The 16203-nt window shown below is 35.7% G+C and overlaps 1 protein-coding gene across 6 annotated transcripts in view; it reads right to left on the bottom strand.

Moving 5' to 3' along the window:
* Window positions 1-16203, bottom strand: part of LOC109108296 (membrane-associated guanylate kinase, WW and PDZ domain-containing protein 1-like) — a 124921-nt gene that overhangs the window by 69981 nt on the left and 38737 nt on the right. For all 6 annotated transcript variants that reach the window (XM_042766237.1, XM_042766240.1, XM_042766238.1 and 3 more), the window contains exon 2: window positions 1674-1790. In XM_042766237.1, the coding sequence (XP_042622171.1) occupies window positions 1674-1790 (117 nt within the window). The remainder of the gene's footprint in view (window positions 1-1673; window positions 1791-16203) is intronic.

Raw genomic sequence — 16203 nt, 5'->3', positions numbered from 1 at the left:
TTTGATTTCCTTTTAGTCATAGTCTTTTTGAGAAAAATGCCATCAAAAATCCAGTGAGCTTTATTGATGTTAATTTCATGATGTTTTGGTAGAGTTTTGTTTTGTGTTGATTTTAGTTTACTTAGTTTTATTAGATTTTAGTCGACTAAATCAAAAGTAGATTAGCATTTCTCTAAAATGTTTCCAAACATGCATTCTATATTCCTGGATGAAAACATCTATTACCTGTTAAAATGAAGTGATATTAAGGAGTGAACATGACATATAGACACAGTATATACCCATCTTAAAATAGGAGTTCTGCATTGCTCAAGGGCACCTCAGTCAGTATTGCCAGCCCGAGACGCGAACCCACACACCCTTAGGATTAGGAGTCAAACTCTCTAACCAGCTATTTATGCAGAGGATTAGGAGTCAAACTCTCTAACCACTAGGCCACGACTTCCAAGAACATAGTCTTGTTTTTAATGAAATTACAACAGCCCGAGACTCGAACCAGCAGACATATTTATTAATATAAATTAATTTTAGATGAATCCTTATTAGGGCTACTAAAGTGATTCAGTCAAGAGCAGTGAGGGTTTTTTTCTCTTTCTTTTGTTGTTTGATTGATATTAATGACACAGACAACAGCAACTAAATCAGGCCGCTTCCCCTTTAAAACCAAATGCACGGATGCAATATTCTGACACACATCCGATATTCTTCCAGCAGTTTACGTTCACTTAAGACATAAGTAACCGAGTGAATAGCCATGATTTGACTGTGTGTGCTCAGAAAACTGGACTGAATTGAGTTCTCTTTCATGTTGTCACACTTTTTCAATTTTATCCATATGTCTGCTCTTCTCTTATCCCAGATATTGACATTTTTTAATGTTTTATGAGACGTGCAGCAAGTGATGCTAGCTTATGTCCCACCAGATAGAACAGTACAGCTCAAATGTGTGCATTTAACTTCCCAATAAAGCAGGAGATTTGTTCTGAGTGGATCTCTTCCCAATTCGTCCCTTCCTAACATTTTCGTCACCTTTCTATTAATTGACGAAAATATCAATAGATTTTCATCATAGTTTTCGTCATTCAAAACAAGTTTTTATTTCGTTACCGTCTCGTCAACGAAATTAACACTGATCGGTGTAAAATCAAGTCTCCTGTGCAATAGACTTGGTATTAGCCTGTTGCTAATCTAATCAAACAAAACTCATTTAAGTGTAACAGGTAGTATGTATTTATGAAAAAGTTAATTCTCTATACACACACACATCTTGATACAGCATTTCTGGTTTAAAATACACAAGGGAAAATCTATCTGAGCTTCTAAAAACATCGGTCTTGTAGAGTCCAAGCACGTTCACTCAACTGCACACGTTCCATACTCTCTTCCTCTACACAAATACAAAAACACACACTATTTCATCACACCTCTCCAAGAACATGGCTGCCACCTACTCAATCGAAAGGAGGATTTCTGTGAATATTGATGCTGTCCTTCCTCCCACCTCCACAGAACAAACAGTCCAGCCACCACTTTGCTGTGCACACAGCTTCTGCACATGAACTTTAGTAAAAGAATACAATAGAAAGTAGTAGAGCAACATACAGCAGACTACAGTATAGAGAATAGACCGCACACTGAAGTTAGAGAAAAATAGAAACAATAAGGGTACTCACAAGGCACAGCATGGCGGTAGAGGTTGTCACGTATGGTTTGCTGAAGCTCGTAGTCAGCTGAGGATTTCTGAAACCTTTGGCTCAGGTAGCGCTTCAGGTCTTTATTAAGCTTGTTTCCTGCAAAACAAAAGGAAACACCTTATTGATGATGAATCATGCGCAAACTCAGCAGAGTACTATTGTAGTTTGCTTCTGACTAATGTTTCACCACCAATGGATAAAAGTTCCTGCTAAAGGATAATGGTGCCAGCAGTGGCTGAAATGGCTAATATAATTGTAGCATATTTGTGGTTGGAAGAGGATTTGGGATGTTCCTATAGCTTGGCAGTAACAATGCCCACAACACAGATTTGAATCCTGTATTTAATGCATTATATTCAAGAAAAATGAACTTGTAAACTTGTTAATGGTATCAGATAGTAGTTAATACATTTTTTAAACAAATAGAAGAAGTGGACAGCTTTGGGATATAGGAGATGTTAATGAGTGTATTTATACAGTACTTTTCAAAAGTTTGGGGTTAATAATATTTTTTGAAAGAAACCAATTTAATTCGGCAAGGAATACTGTCAAAAAATACAGTAAAAACAAAAAAAAGTAATAAAATAAAAGCTTTTGTTTTTAACTTTCTGGATCCTGAAAAAAAAAACACGGTTTCAAAAATATTAAGCAGCACAACTGTTTTTAACATTAATAATAAGAAAAATTTCTTGAGCACCAAATCAAGAAATATCGGAATGATTTCTGAAGGATCATGCGACACTAAAGACTGGAGTAATGGCTGCTGAAAATTTAGCTTTGCCATGACAGGAATATATTGCATGTAGAGACCTCCATCAAAAACAGTTAAAACCCTTTTGAACGCTACTGTTTAAATGTTTATAATGGTTTACAATTATATTGTTGGATGTTTGCATCAACTATGTCTGGCAACTATGTTTCTCAAATTGTAAACAGTTACAAATAAAACCCATTCATAAACATGAATTGTGGAGTATGAGTGTGAAATTGTAATCCATAAGACATTAACACATCGTAGCACACCTCCATTCACACTCATGGGGATACCTGGCTGCCACCTCAACCCAGTGCAAGCAATAGAGTGGGCCATGTGAAACATTTCCCACCCTCAGCTCCACCATCTGTTTAGAAGACACAGATCGCTTACCCAGCACCATTTCAAAGAGATGCCAATAGCCAAAAGCTGTTTATGTGTTAATGTGGTTCCACTGGGTGCCCGCACCAATGCCAGATCGGTCGCCGGAACTGCCTTCCCACAAACTCTCGATTTCCAGTGACTCAAGGGACTTCCCTTTCCTGGATTAATGGGAATATTGCATTTCTGGAGAATTCTTTTAAATGGATAGTCTCATTATAGCCAAATAAGTTAATCAGTTTCTCTCTCCCTCGCTCTGTAGTCTGTCGTTGATCAAGTTAACCTGCATTTTTAAGCTTTATGAACATACATAATTGGTTGCCATGGTAATACGTAGTGCTGCAAGTCCCAAATGCCGCCCTCTGCCCTTGAAGTTCTCCTACAGATGCAAACTTGGGTGACATAAACCAACATAGACTGTCAGTTGTGTAAAGTTTTCACCAGTCAGAGCTCTTTGAGGGTGCTCATGATCACCATTTTGTATCCTAAAACAACAACAATTTTTCACAATAATGAAACGGATAGCCATTTTGCAGAAACATTAAAAATTATTTTCATTTTTCTTTTATATTTGGAAGATGAGTTTTAGGTTCTTGTCTTTGTGCTTTTCTACAAAATAATTCAATACTCCTTCATTTTTACTCTCATCACAGTGTGTTCAAACTAATTATAATAATAACCACAATTTTTTTTAATACTGTAAGCAAAAAAGGAATAGATTTAATATTGTGGTTTACAAATCCAGAAACTTCATGTATCTTTAAAGTCACCATAAGTTGGAAAATCAATGTCCTAAATGAATGTTATTGATCTTATTGTGAATGATCCATACATGCTTACTTTTAATTTTTATATTTTGACCTAATATTTAATCAAAACGTGGCTCGTCCAGTGAAACAACAGTCTTCTTCTCTTGTGCCAGGCTTTTCTGTTCATTTAGTCTCTCTCTTACAATTGACTACAAGCTTGCATTCAGATTTGCCTCCATCAATAACCGACAAATAGAACCAAGTCCCAAACTACATTTTTTCATTTATCAATAATCTGTTTCAATTGAATGCAGTTCACAATACGGAATAAAATATCTTTCGCTACCTTTGTTACATCTCGATTTTAGGGAAAACACAAAGAATCGTTTGGAAAAACAAAAATTGCTTTCAATATTTTTCACAAAAGTTAAATATACAGTTGTGTATATGATTTGGAGATCCATCTTTCCACACTGAGAACAGCTCATTTATTTCAAAATCATACAGTCATTGTTGGAAAGGGTTCAAATATGCAAAAGAATGTGCAAAATCAAAGAATTTGATGGATTTTTCTGAAGAACAGCAGGTAGTTTAGCTGTTTAGGACAAATTAGGGACTAATGAACAGCTGTGGATCATTCAGGTAACAACACAATATTAAAAATCAAGCCTATGTAAACTTTTGAATGGGTCATTTTTAAAATTCAACTATTATTTTCTCTTGTGGACTATATGTAAAAATCTTTTATGTACAATATCTTATTCAGGTCAGTACTAAATAAAAAATAACATGCATTTTGTATGATCCCTCTTATTTTGGTAAAATAATGGATATTTTGCAGATATTGCAAAGTGAAATTCAAATTTTGACCACAACTGTATATAATATTGTGGTCTTCAAATCCAAAGCGTTTATGCATTTTAAATCATTGTTAAATGAAGGTTTTTCATCTATTAACTGAAAACGGATTCAAAAGCACAGTAGATATCTTTAGTTACACACATTACATTGAGGTATAAATGTACATTTAACATACAGCTCGTGTAACAGCCACCATGTTGAGCAGGCTGTACAATTAGCTGTAGAACAAGTAACAGCTCTGCCAGGCAATGTTCAAGCTAGAAGGACAGAAAAGAGCTTTTCTCTTCTAATTGAACCTCTGGAGGATCGTTTCTTAATCTAGCCACATCCAAGTCTAAAAATACACTTCGATGTGAAACCCATTAGACTGCCTTTTCAGAACTAAAATGGGAATAATATGCAAGTGTGAAATTCCTGTTGAGTTGGTGTGTGCAGTCTGGCGTTGACGTTAGCGCCGCGGCATGCCACTGAGAATTAATCCCTGCAACAGGTTGTGAGTCATTACTCAAACCTACAGTACAGCAGCCAGACTACACACCCACCCCCATCCATCATCCCAAACTCACTTTATTCCAATTAGCTGCTTACTAGTCCAATTCAACAGCAACTATGGACTCCTGGCCAACCAACGAAAAACCTGATGAGATCTACGACCTTGCCCTGTAGAGATGAAGCCAAGAGAGAGATGTAAAAACCGAGAGATTGTGGAAAGACGCCAGGGGATACACTTTATAAAACAAAGCTTTTGGTAATTTTACTCATTTTGGGGGTTTTTACAGTAGCTTTTATGTCACTACTTCCAAGATACTGCGATGGCCTGTGGTTTGTGTGAATATTCACAACTAATGTGGAGGCTGTTGAGTACAAAATGAGTTATTATGTGGAAGACAAAACAGGTCTTCCACAATTCCCATATCTATAGGCTATTCTTATAACAATTGTTTTCAAATTGAAAGAGGAGCACAATAAATGTTGGTAAAAACTAAAATAAAATCAATCATAAATATATACCAAGGTTTTATTCAAAGACACCTGAAAATAATAATAGACAACCAAACGAATTTATCAGGCACATATTTCTCAGCTAATTAGGCCCTAAGTTGGGAGGAAAACAAATTTGGTTTATGATAATTATTAAAAATTTCTAAATTGAAAAAAAATAAACTAAAACAGAAACTAAGAGAAATATATGAGATAAAATAAGAAATAAAAGCACATATTTATATGGTTAACTTTATTTTAAATAACTTTATTTTATTACAACTTTTCATTTTTATTATAACATTTTGTTATAAAAAAAAAAAAATAATATTTTTTTCTGGAACTGCATGTTCAGAATCATAAATGTGCATGCATTTTCTTTTACTGGTATTATTAGAGGTAAAATGAGTAATCAATGTGTCAGTTTGGCCTGATGAGAATGTTAGTGATCAGCAAAGTGTTCCAAAGAGCAAAAACATGATTCAAGCAAGAAGGAGGCTCAGTGCTTCTGGAACACTGCCTTGAATTACTGCACATTATTTGTTCTAGTGAATAAAAAAAGGGTACAAAAATGTAGTGCACTAAAATGTTTAGGGTGTCATTTTACACAGACCCTGCACTTTTTACACACAGCGAGCAGATTACACAATATATAATGTTATTATGTGTATCGTGAGCAATATGGAAATGGATTTAGTGCAGTATAAGGAATGGCTCTAAAAGCACCTTTTTGAGGATACAAGTGTTTTGCAAAGAAAATATGATTATAAGATATTTTTCAAACGGGGGAGCAGCATAACTTAAAACCAATAATAACTTCATTATTCACACAGAAAAAAAATTAAATACCAGCATATAGAGAACCACAAAATCAAATTAAATGTCTGTTAAGCTAATCAGTTTTTCAAGCACCCAACTCATCTTGCAGCTATCAAAAAGCTGATATCTGTTGTGAGGTCGGCGGTTCTGCTTCATTTTGCTGACTCTCTGCTGATTTATGCAGACCCTCGAGACAGAAATTACAATAGCCCCATGGTGCACATCTTATCTTCTTTTTGCTTAGTGTGTCCATAATGCTGTGAGAAGATAAACAAGTAACAGCACTGAGACTTCATATACATTTTTTTAAAACAGTTTGTATTTTACTCCACCACTCTCCAAAAACAGACCAAGAACTGGCGGTTCAGATAGACAGGTTTTTTTCACTTTTTGAGTCCGTGTATATTAATGAGTATTGGGGACACTATTTGGTGTCCGAGCCCCAAATCCCTCCTAAAATAGATAATTAGAGAACAAATTGCTACCAAACCAACTGCAACTGGCAGAAATACTGATAAGCTTCCAACTGCGAGCACCCACTTAACACAACAGCCAAAGCAGGCTGGATTAATTCCAATGTATGTGTATCTGTATTTACGCGTGTAAGACAACTGACTCAGTAACCAGGATGTATCATCAATTACCTGCTGGATTTCAATGCCCATCAGAATAAACTAAAGCTCAGTGTGTTTAGCAGAGATTACTGGATCAGACAAAGCATGTGGCATTCAGAACGGCGAGATAAGAGAGAGCGAGCGTGCATGCGTGCGTGTGAATACAGGACCTGGTACTACTCAGAAACATCACTGCCAGCTGATGCCAGCCCTAAGTTGTAGGAAAAAGTCTTGTTTTACTCACTTGGCTTTGGAGATGGAAAATGAAAGAACTGTCAGATTTGCACATTTCTTTGGAGTCAAGCTACTTTCTGAACATTTTCCTCTGCCTGTGCATAAAAGCAGGATATATAACTTTGTTCAGAAAGGCTTTAGGGAAAAAAACTGGTGCCTGACAGATAAGTAAAGAAAGTGTCTGACACACACAATCCAACCAGTGATGTGCAGCAGACTTCTGAAATGAGGAAAGGCACTCGTTTTTGGTCCAGTGTAAATTCATGTTCCAATGCAATTTTTGGGTTAAAGGCATATGGAGCGCAATTTAACTTACATTATTTACATGTACATTCAATTATCTAGAAGACACTTTTATCTAAAGCACCTTACAGATGAGGACAAAAGAAGCGCTGGTTCTTTGGTGTTAGTTTGGTCTGTCCCTAACAAAGCACACGTAGCAAATTTTAATAAATAGGGACCAAAAATAGATAACGGAAAAAAATGTCAGACTTTATCAGACAAGAAACTAACTTTGTATGTTTATGATAACATTTTTTAATATTTATTATTGTGTTTTTGTATGTATATCACAAATACTAACAAATAATGTGTGTAATATGTAGTCATTTGAATAAAAAAAAACAATTATATATACAGTTTTCAGAATAATACCATAAGGAAACTAACTATTTATTTTAATGTTTGTAAAGACATATTCTGAAATACCTGTTTTGTTCTATTTCTGTATGTATATATAACATACTACAAACATAATATAATATAATAATAAAGAATACTATCATACTATTAAACATAATATATATTCATGTAATTTAATATGTTTATGCATTTATTATATATTTTCATACACACACACAAACACACACACATCCATATTTTATATATATATATTTACATATATATATTATATATATATATATATATATATATATATATATATATATATATATATATATTTATTATATATTTTCATACACACACACAAACACACACACATCCATATTCCATAACACAGACCCAAGTAATCATTAAAAACATCCAGTCTTATAAGATTTTACAATGCGGTGCAACAAAAACAGCCAGATAGCGTGATGCTGCTCTGTAGATCCATGTGTCCATGAGTCTGTGTGAAGACATGTGTCTGCTTGGTATTCTGCTCTCGTTTCTTTCTCAGCTCTACACTGCCCTCTCTGTTTCTCTCCATTACGCCTGGCCTGCATCACACTGGGCCTTGTCGCCATGGCAACGCTGGTCAGAGCAGCACTCATCCAGCTTTGACGTTTAAGTGTGCCGCCCCCTACTGGTGGTTAATGGTAACAAGTACACACGATACATATGAATATGAACCGATGTTCATTATCTGCCTTTTCAAACAGTAAATTATGAGCTCAACAAATCATTTCGGAATACTGAAAATAAAAAGGGAAAAAAATTAAACCACTACAGCACCCAAGAGTGCGGTTACAGTTTAGTTAACATGGTTAACGTACATAATTTTTTCCCGCCTTTATACTTGATTCATGAGCAAAATAACAGCAATAAGATTACACACGTTATAACATTTAAAAATACATTCAAAACAACAGACTCATCCAAAAGAGAGATTAATATTGAGTGTGATATATATCTATTATAAATAAGAAATGATGGAAAATGAGGTACAGAATTTAATATTAAAGCAGTTACTGTAATCACTGTCAAAACATGCCAAACTTTGGAGAAATTTAACAGTTTTAATTTAATAGTTTTATTGTATTATTGAAAAATTAAAATACGAATCATTTGATGTGTTAATGTAGCAGTGATATAAAGTACAGTCGCCGTGTCACGTTAACCCCTCATTTATGAGGAGGAACATACTGCTTTGTGCTGGAATTTATGACAATAACAGCCTATCAGTGTTCATCCTGAGGATTTTAAATGACCATGTGGGATAAAAAAGACAGAGACACTTTACAGCCGCATCTCTGTCCAGTAGCAAGTGAAATTGTTTACCACATTCCAGATTGCTTTTATTGATTCCCAGCACTCTGGGCAGAAAATATGCCTCTAATGATTCATCTCAGACATGCAGTGTTGATCGGATAGAGCTGTCGTTTATATTAGTCCTCTCTGACTGCAGGCATCAGACAGGCGCTGTAGCTTCACGGGTCTTTATGTTTGTGTCTGACTGCTGGGTTATCAGAGTGTTTAATGGGTGAGAGTGTCAATGTGAATGCATTAAATTCTTTGGTGGATCTCAAAGAAGTACGACTCAGAAATCTTGCAATTGCCCTTTTGGAAGAAGCACAATTTTATACACTTATTTTATATACACTGCTGTTCAAAAGTTTGGGGACAGTAAGACTTTTTTTAACCTTAATTTTTAATTCAATTAGCATTCAATTTCCTCAGTCCTTATAACATAGCTTGACTCAACAACAGTTGAGTAAGACTAATAATACAATTTGTTTTTGTTTTTTTAAATAGTTCCCTTCTCTTACTCAATCGTCAGGCATCAGACAACCAAATTAAACATTCACATCGCCAAACAAATCAGACCTTTCTGATAGGATTAACAGAGAAGCATTAAGACTCTGAACACCCGATGTGAAGTAACACAATTAATTAGCACAGCCTATTAACACTGCTAGCTTGCATTATATGCTTGATAGGAACGGCTGTTAAAGCAGCTTAGCATCATTGTTTGTCTGCCTAAAAATTTCCTCATCAGGCCAAACCTTGCATGTGCTTTAAGTCTTCATGGAGTCTGGCTCTTTCAGGACATTACAAAAGGAGATTTATAAGACAGCCAGTAGCAGGTGGAGATGGATTGACCTGGGTTGCATTTATCATCTACAGGGTCTTTGTTACAATAAATGTGTCCATCTGGGATTGTCATTAACCCAAATACTGACCATAGTTCATAGCACGCAAACTTTCAAGCAAACTTTGACACACAGGCTCACTAGAAAAAGAAGTTAATATATATAGACACATTACATACTTTAATTTCTCCATTTTTATATATATATATATACTAGATACTAGATGTCTTACACACACCTACACAACACTATTAAACCCTTTGGGGCACTGACAGGCTACACATATTGCACCTTCTCTGCCCAAAGGCTTTTTCCAGCCAACCATGGCACAATGGACTACTGGACTTCCTAACATTCCTCTGAAAAAAAAAAACCAATAAAACACTCTGCACTGCTGAAAAAAAAAAATTGCTCCCCAATCCAGTGCCCTTTCTTTTTCCTCTAATAATCACTACTCACAAGGAACCCTATCAACCTGCACCACTGGGTTTGATTAAAGCCTCTTTGATATAACTCACTCTCACCCCATGCAGGGACAACAGTCCCCCTGCCATGTACGTGGCAGCAGGGCGCGCCCAACAAACACTTCAGGAGCACCATGCCAGCCATACTAAAAGGAACCCTACCAACCTGTCTCACTCAGCCGCAATGATTTTTCATTTTGCTGATGCAACACAATGACTAAATAAAGCATGTACCGTCCTCACGGATCCTCAAGGGACTAAGCAAACAGCAACCAGCTGAGCCAAGACCACCAACACCATCTTAAATCTTTCCAAGACCGTCACTAGGGGGCATGTGTGAATATGGTCCAGACTTGTGTGTTAAAAGGGATAGTTAATGTATTATCTTCTGGGAATAACATACATACCATTTTGCTCAATTTTAACTCAGTTAAGGCATTTACGGAATTAGAAATTAAATTTACTCCATTTTGCTATAATTAGTTACAGTTAGCTATTAGTTAATTTGTAGCTACAAAGGTGTCCACATTCAGTACAATGAGGAACATATAGTAATAGTCATTAGTATATTCACAAAAAAAAAAAAAAAAAAAGGTTCTAAGCCAGTTATTTCTAGCTTTTGCAGATTGTGTCAATAGGAAATATCAGTTTGTATTTCCAAGCATCCTTTTTGCCATTAATTGCAATAATACAGTGAGATTTCTGTATGTTTTTTTTTGTATATAATACAAAAATTATCAAATAAAAATAGATGCTTTAGAATGGCTGTAAATGGAAAAGGATGATTTTGCAAATGAAATAATGTATAATAATGTGTCAGGAACAATTCCATCCATCCATTTTATCCACCTAGGATTCCAGGGAGGAGCTGTTTGTAATGCCATTGAAAAAAAATGTATTTAGTATAAAACATAAATGAACATTTGCATATGGTGGTATGTGCTACGCTGATCTGTTGAGTGATTGTCAAGGCAACGTCAAAAGTTTCATTTCACAATCTATTGCTTTTTTTCTATGTATGTAATACAATTCGGAAAACATTAATGGCCATAATAGCACAGTTTATCAGTAAATGGTAGAAAAAGACCTTCTTAAAGGTCATTTATTTAGAAATGATGCCCAGGGGGGACGTTTCACAAAAGTAAAGTCATTTCAGGTTTTATATAGAGGAATAAGAATGAACCATCACCTGTAAGTGAAACACAGTGGTGAACAAATGGATACCAGCTAATTCATACAACACATTCTTTCTCCTTCACTGTTGTCATTCCCTGCGGCTCCACCTAACACTTCTACTATTTAATGCTGGGGTTTCACTCCCACAACCTTTCGCTATCCACCTCCAGACTTTTCCTCCCTCCATCTTTTGCTTTCCGGTCATTCTCTTATCCTCAGGCTGGCGTTGACCCTTGAGCCGATGGCCATGACCTAGCTTCTGCAGCGGTGATGCTGAGTCACAGGCAGGATGTTACATATGACAGAGAAAGGCAAGGTGATGTTATCCACATCGGGGCCTCCCTCCACGCACCACATCTGCCTCTGTCTATATTTAGCAACACTAGTGCACGCACACAACTTCCCCAGTCTTCTACATTAAACTACACTCAGTGAGACTGAAAGAGAGATAGAGTGATTGCATACATACATGAACATCATAAACACAGGCTTAGGCACCTTCCCAAACAAGTCTTAGAGACACTAATCTAACAGTGGCCCAAATGCAGCTCTGATCCACTCCTCTAGAGCGATGCATACTGTGGCACTGTACGCAGCACTACAGCATAAGCAATATTCATACCCCATCACAGCAGGGTTCCTGTGTTGTGTTGTTGGGTTAAAATAATATTAAATAAAATACATGACTTTATAAACAAACAAAATGATCCCAAAACAGATTTAAAAAAGCAAAGTTAACCCAAATTGCATGAGCTATAAAAGAGAGCTTCAAATCCTAGATCAGTATAAAATCTAGTCTTAAGCCTCTCTCAAACAGTGGCACATGAATGTGTAACAAAAGTGTGTCTGAATATGGTAGCTCTTATCATTTTTTACATGCATACTGTTGGGTGTTATACATAAATAAAAAGTTGTAAACTAATTATCAAAATGTATACTAGTATCCATAATAAAGATAACCAAAAAAAAAAAATCAATAAAATTAAAATTGTAGTTTGAAATACTGAGAGGCTTTTATATTAACATTAATAATTAAAAATAATACATTTGATAATGCATTATTGCAATACATGTAATACATTAAAAAAATGTCATGAAGTGCAACCATTTTTTTCCTTACACACTGAACACATGAGTGTAGACAAGATTTAAATTATATTTTAACATATATTCAAATAGAAAACAGTTATTGTCATTTGTAAAAATATTTCACAATATTACTGTTTTACTGCATTTTTTATCAAATTATTGCAGCCATGGTAAGCATAAGAGACTTCTTTCAAAAGCATACAAAACATCATACTGACCCCAAACCTCTGAAAGGTAGTGTATTTTTCAAAGCATTTTTGTTTTACAAACAATATGAATTACTCCTAAATATTAAGTTTTTAGGGAATCACACAGCATATCATTTTAAAAACTAAACTAACTTTGCCTTGTAATAAAAAAATCTGAGTTATCTGATATTTTAGGAGACATGCACATCATTGAAGGTGTGTATTTATGTAAGTATGTACTGCGTTTTTTTTATTGTATTTTTGAATAAATGAATAGATAAGATTTAGAAAAAAAAATAGCAACACATCATTGTCCCATAAAAACAGGGGGGAAAAAACTCAAATTTGGTTAGAATACAAAAACATTCAAAACATACCCTCTGAGTAGCCAAGGGAATATGAACTGCACTGCATGCAATTTTAATGCCTAGCCTTCCCAATTTTATTTTTTCCCTAAATGTTCATGCTTAAAATATCAAGCGCCCATATGTGCAGACTCTGTAAATGGCGTACACCCTGAGGGGCTTCGCAATCTGTCAAGCCAACCAACCTGCACTGATGCAAACAAAGGCACAATGCATGACTGCGCTGATCACCTGCGTCACATCACAGAAACACTCTGCATTTCAAGCTTATGGTTGTTTTTCACATCTAACATCATTACAGTGCCTATCTGGGGAAGTTTATACAACTACACTAAACAGTTTCTCTATGCTGTAGTGCCTGCAGACTCTTTTGTACTGTGAGGGAATTAATCTTGAAGCTGGTAGTGACAGCTTTCTGCAGTGGAGGCTCCTCCATCATTCATTAAACTTCACTGTGACTAAACGCTTTCATGCTACATATCATCAGCCTCTTTACAATACCAAGAACCACAACAATAGGTTCTTCATAATATCATCTCCATTTCAATCCAATCTCCCCTCATTACAAGAGCCTCGGCGTTTCATCTTTTCTTCTTTGGAAAATATCACATCCCCTTCTCCACCTGTCCTAAACCATATGCACATGTTCAGGAAGTGCTATGGAAATAAAGCACAGAGTGGGAGATGATCCAGTGGCAGCCTATATTTCACTGTGCAAAACCAATCAGCGACCTTCTCTGAGCGGGCCACTGGTTTGCATAGAGAGGGGACTGAATATTATGAGCCAATATAGACGAAATTTAAATCGAAAGGCTTCATTGATTAATGATCTCTACTTTATACTGTCCATCTCACTCTGAGATATTCACACACTGTGCAACATCCCAATGCAAGCAGGATGTGGGAGTCACCAGCGACCAGGTGATAAAATACAATAAAATAAAAATGTTAATGTAAAAACGAGTCTTTCTATGAGCATATTGATACAGTACAATATAGTAATATTTTTTTCCAAACCTCTAATTATAACACTGACAGTGTTAGATTGCACTGCTGCTGAAAGGTAACACATGTAAGAAACACAAATAAAGCTATGATTAATTTCATACCGCTGCTAATAGTTCTAAAGAGCGCATACTTTGTCAAGGAAGCGTGCAGTGGGGCCGTTGTATAGCCGCTTTACTGCCGTCTAATGAGATGAAGGAGCTCATGCACAGAGAACCAGAGATAATGAAGCAATTATCCAACAACTCCACCTGGCAGCACTCCAGAACATCCAGACTCAACCCCACCTCGCTCGACCGTCCCTCCCACATGCTAACAAAATGTTTTCATTCACTCCTCCATCCTGCCCTCCATGCCTTTAGCCCTGCAGCCACAAAACAGTCTAAGCCTCCACACACCGGATAATGGAAAAAAGACTAAACATTCAAATGAACACAGTTTGGGTTTCTACAGGAAAATGTGGAAAAAGATGGTCATAAGTACAGGAAAAAAAGATAGCATTAATATACACATGCACACACTTGAGGACCATATGTGTTGATGAACCATTTTAGCTGACCATGAACTTCATCACTATCACATCTGCTCAGTGAATAAACCTCTAACCTTAAATATAACATTTTGGGACTACTGGTCCGTACCATTTGAGTTATTTACAGAAATGATTCCTCAAATAATACTTGTTCAGGAGAAAAGTGTGCAGTTAATGTTTAAAGCAATTTGAAACAATTTTCACTCCAATTGCTTTCACTCGAATTCACTGAAATGCTAGTAAATTTCACAATTACAAAAAAACAAGAATTAACACATTGAATTAAACATGAAATTTTAAAGTAGAAAGCATTAAATAGTTTTTTTGTAAAACATACTCCAATGATCTTTGTTATTATTCACTTTATGTACAGTGCATCACTCATATTTTCGCAATGAAACATAATTTAGTTGACAATCTCATAATAATAAACATAAAGAGTGCGGTTCAAAATTGTGGGTGTCAGGTTTTTTTTTTTAAGTATGAATAAAATTATACTGAAATTCAGTAAGAATGCATTTATTTTAAATGATTTCAAATAAATGCTGTTCTTTTAAACTTTCCCAAAGAACCCTGGAAAAAAAACATAATTTTCCACGTTCACAATCATAAAGCAGCACAACTGTTTTCAACATTGATAATATTGTTTCTTTAGCATCAAATCAGCATATTAGAGTGATTTCTGAAGGATCGTGTGACATTGAAGACTGAAGGCATGATGGCTGCTAGGAATTTTGCATTTTAAAATATGTAAAAATGAAAAATAGTTATTTTACTTCGTAACAATATTTCACAGTATTACAATTTTTACTGTTTTTGATCCAATAAATGCAGCCTTGGTTAGTATAAGAGACTTATTTTAAGCACATTAAAAAATTCTTACCAATCCCAAATGTTTGAACAGTAGAGTATATGTATGTGTGATTAGACATATTTCTATAGCTGAGGCCTAAGGCCTTAAATCTGAGAAACTCTTACATAACTGTGAACATAGTACCTCTGTAACATCATGGCAACATCAGAGCACCTGATCCCACTCTTCCTCTGGAGAAAAGCTTCAACAAACCCTCACTTTAATGCCACTTCTCTCTCTCTCTGCAGATAGAGAACGATGAGATCCTAACTAAGCTGTAAGCTCTTTAGCTGAAGTGCTTTATGCCACATTAAGACGTTGAATCTTCAACCTTTGCTTACTACTTTACCTCCTGCAGGACTCGCTGACACGCACGCTCATATGCCGACATGGGCCATCACATGCCATTTTAACATCTCACAGCAGATTACCATTTCTCAGAAGCTCACATACTAAACACATCCAAGTACTTCCAAAGTGATTGAGTTCTCCAGATGCCAAAAAAAAGTAATCCAAGAAGGTAGACCTCCCCTTTTTTTCTCCAGATGTGCACAGCATTGCTGAATCAGCAAAAAAAAAAAGAAAAAGAAAAATTCCAGCACTATTCCGATCATTCACCCCCGCCCTGGACCAC

Source organism: Cyprinus carpio, chromosome A11, assembly GCF_018340385.1.
Source record: "Cyprinus carpio isolate SPL01 chromosome A11, ASM1834038v1, whole genome shotgun sequence".
In the NCBI taxonomy this organism is placed as follows: Eukaryota; Metazoa; Chordata; class Actinopteri; order Cypriniformes; family Cyprinidae; genus Cyprinus; species Cyprinus carpio.
Note: the sequence above shows the minus strand (reverse complement) of the source record. Positions and strands in the feature narration are given on the sequence as shown.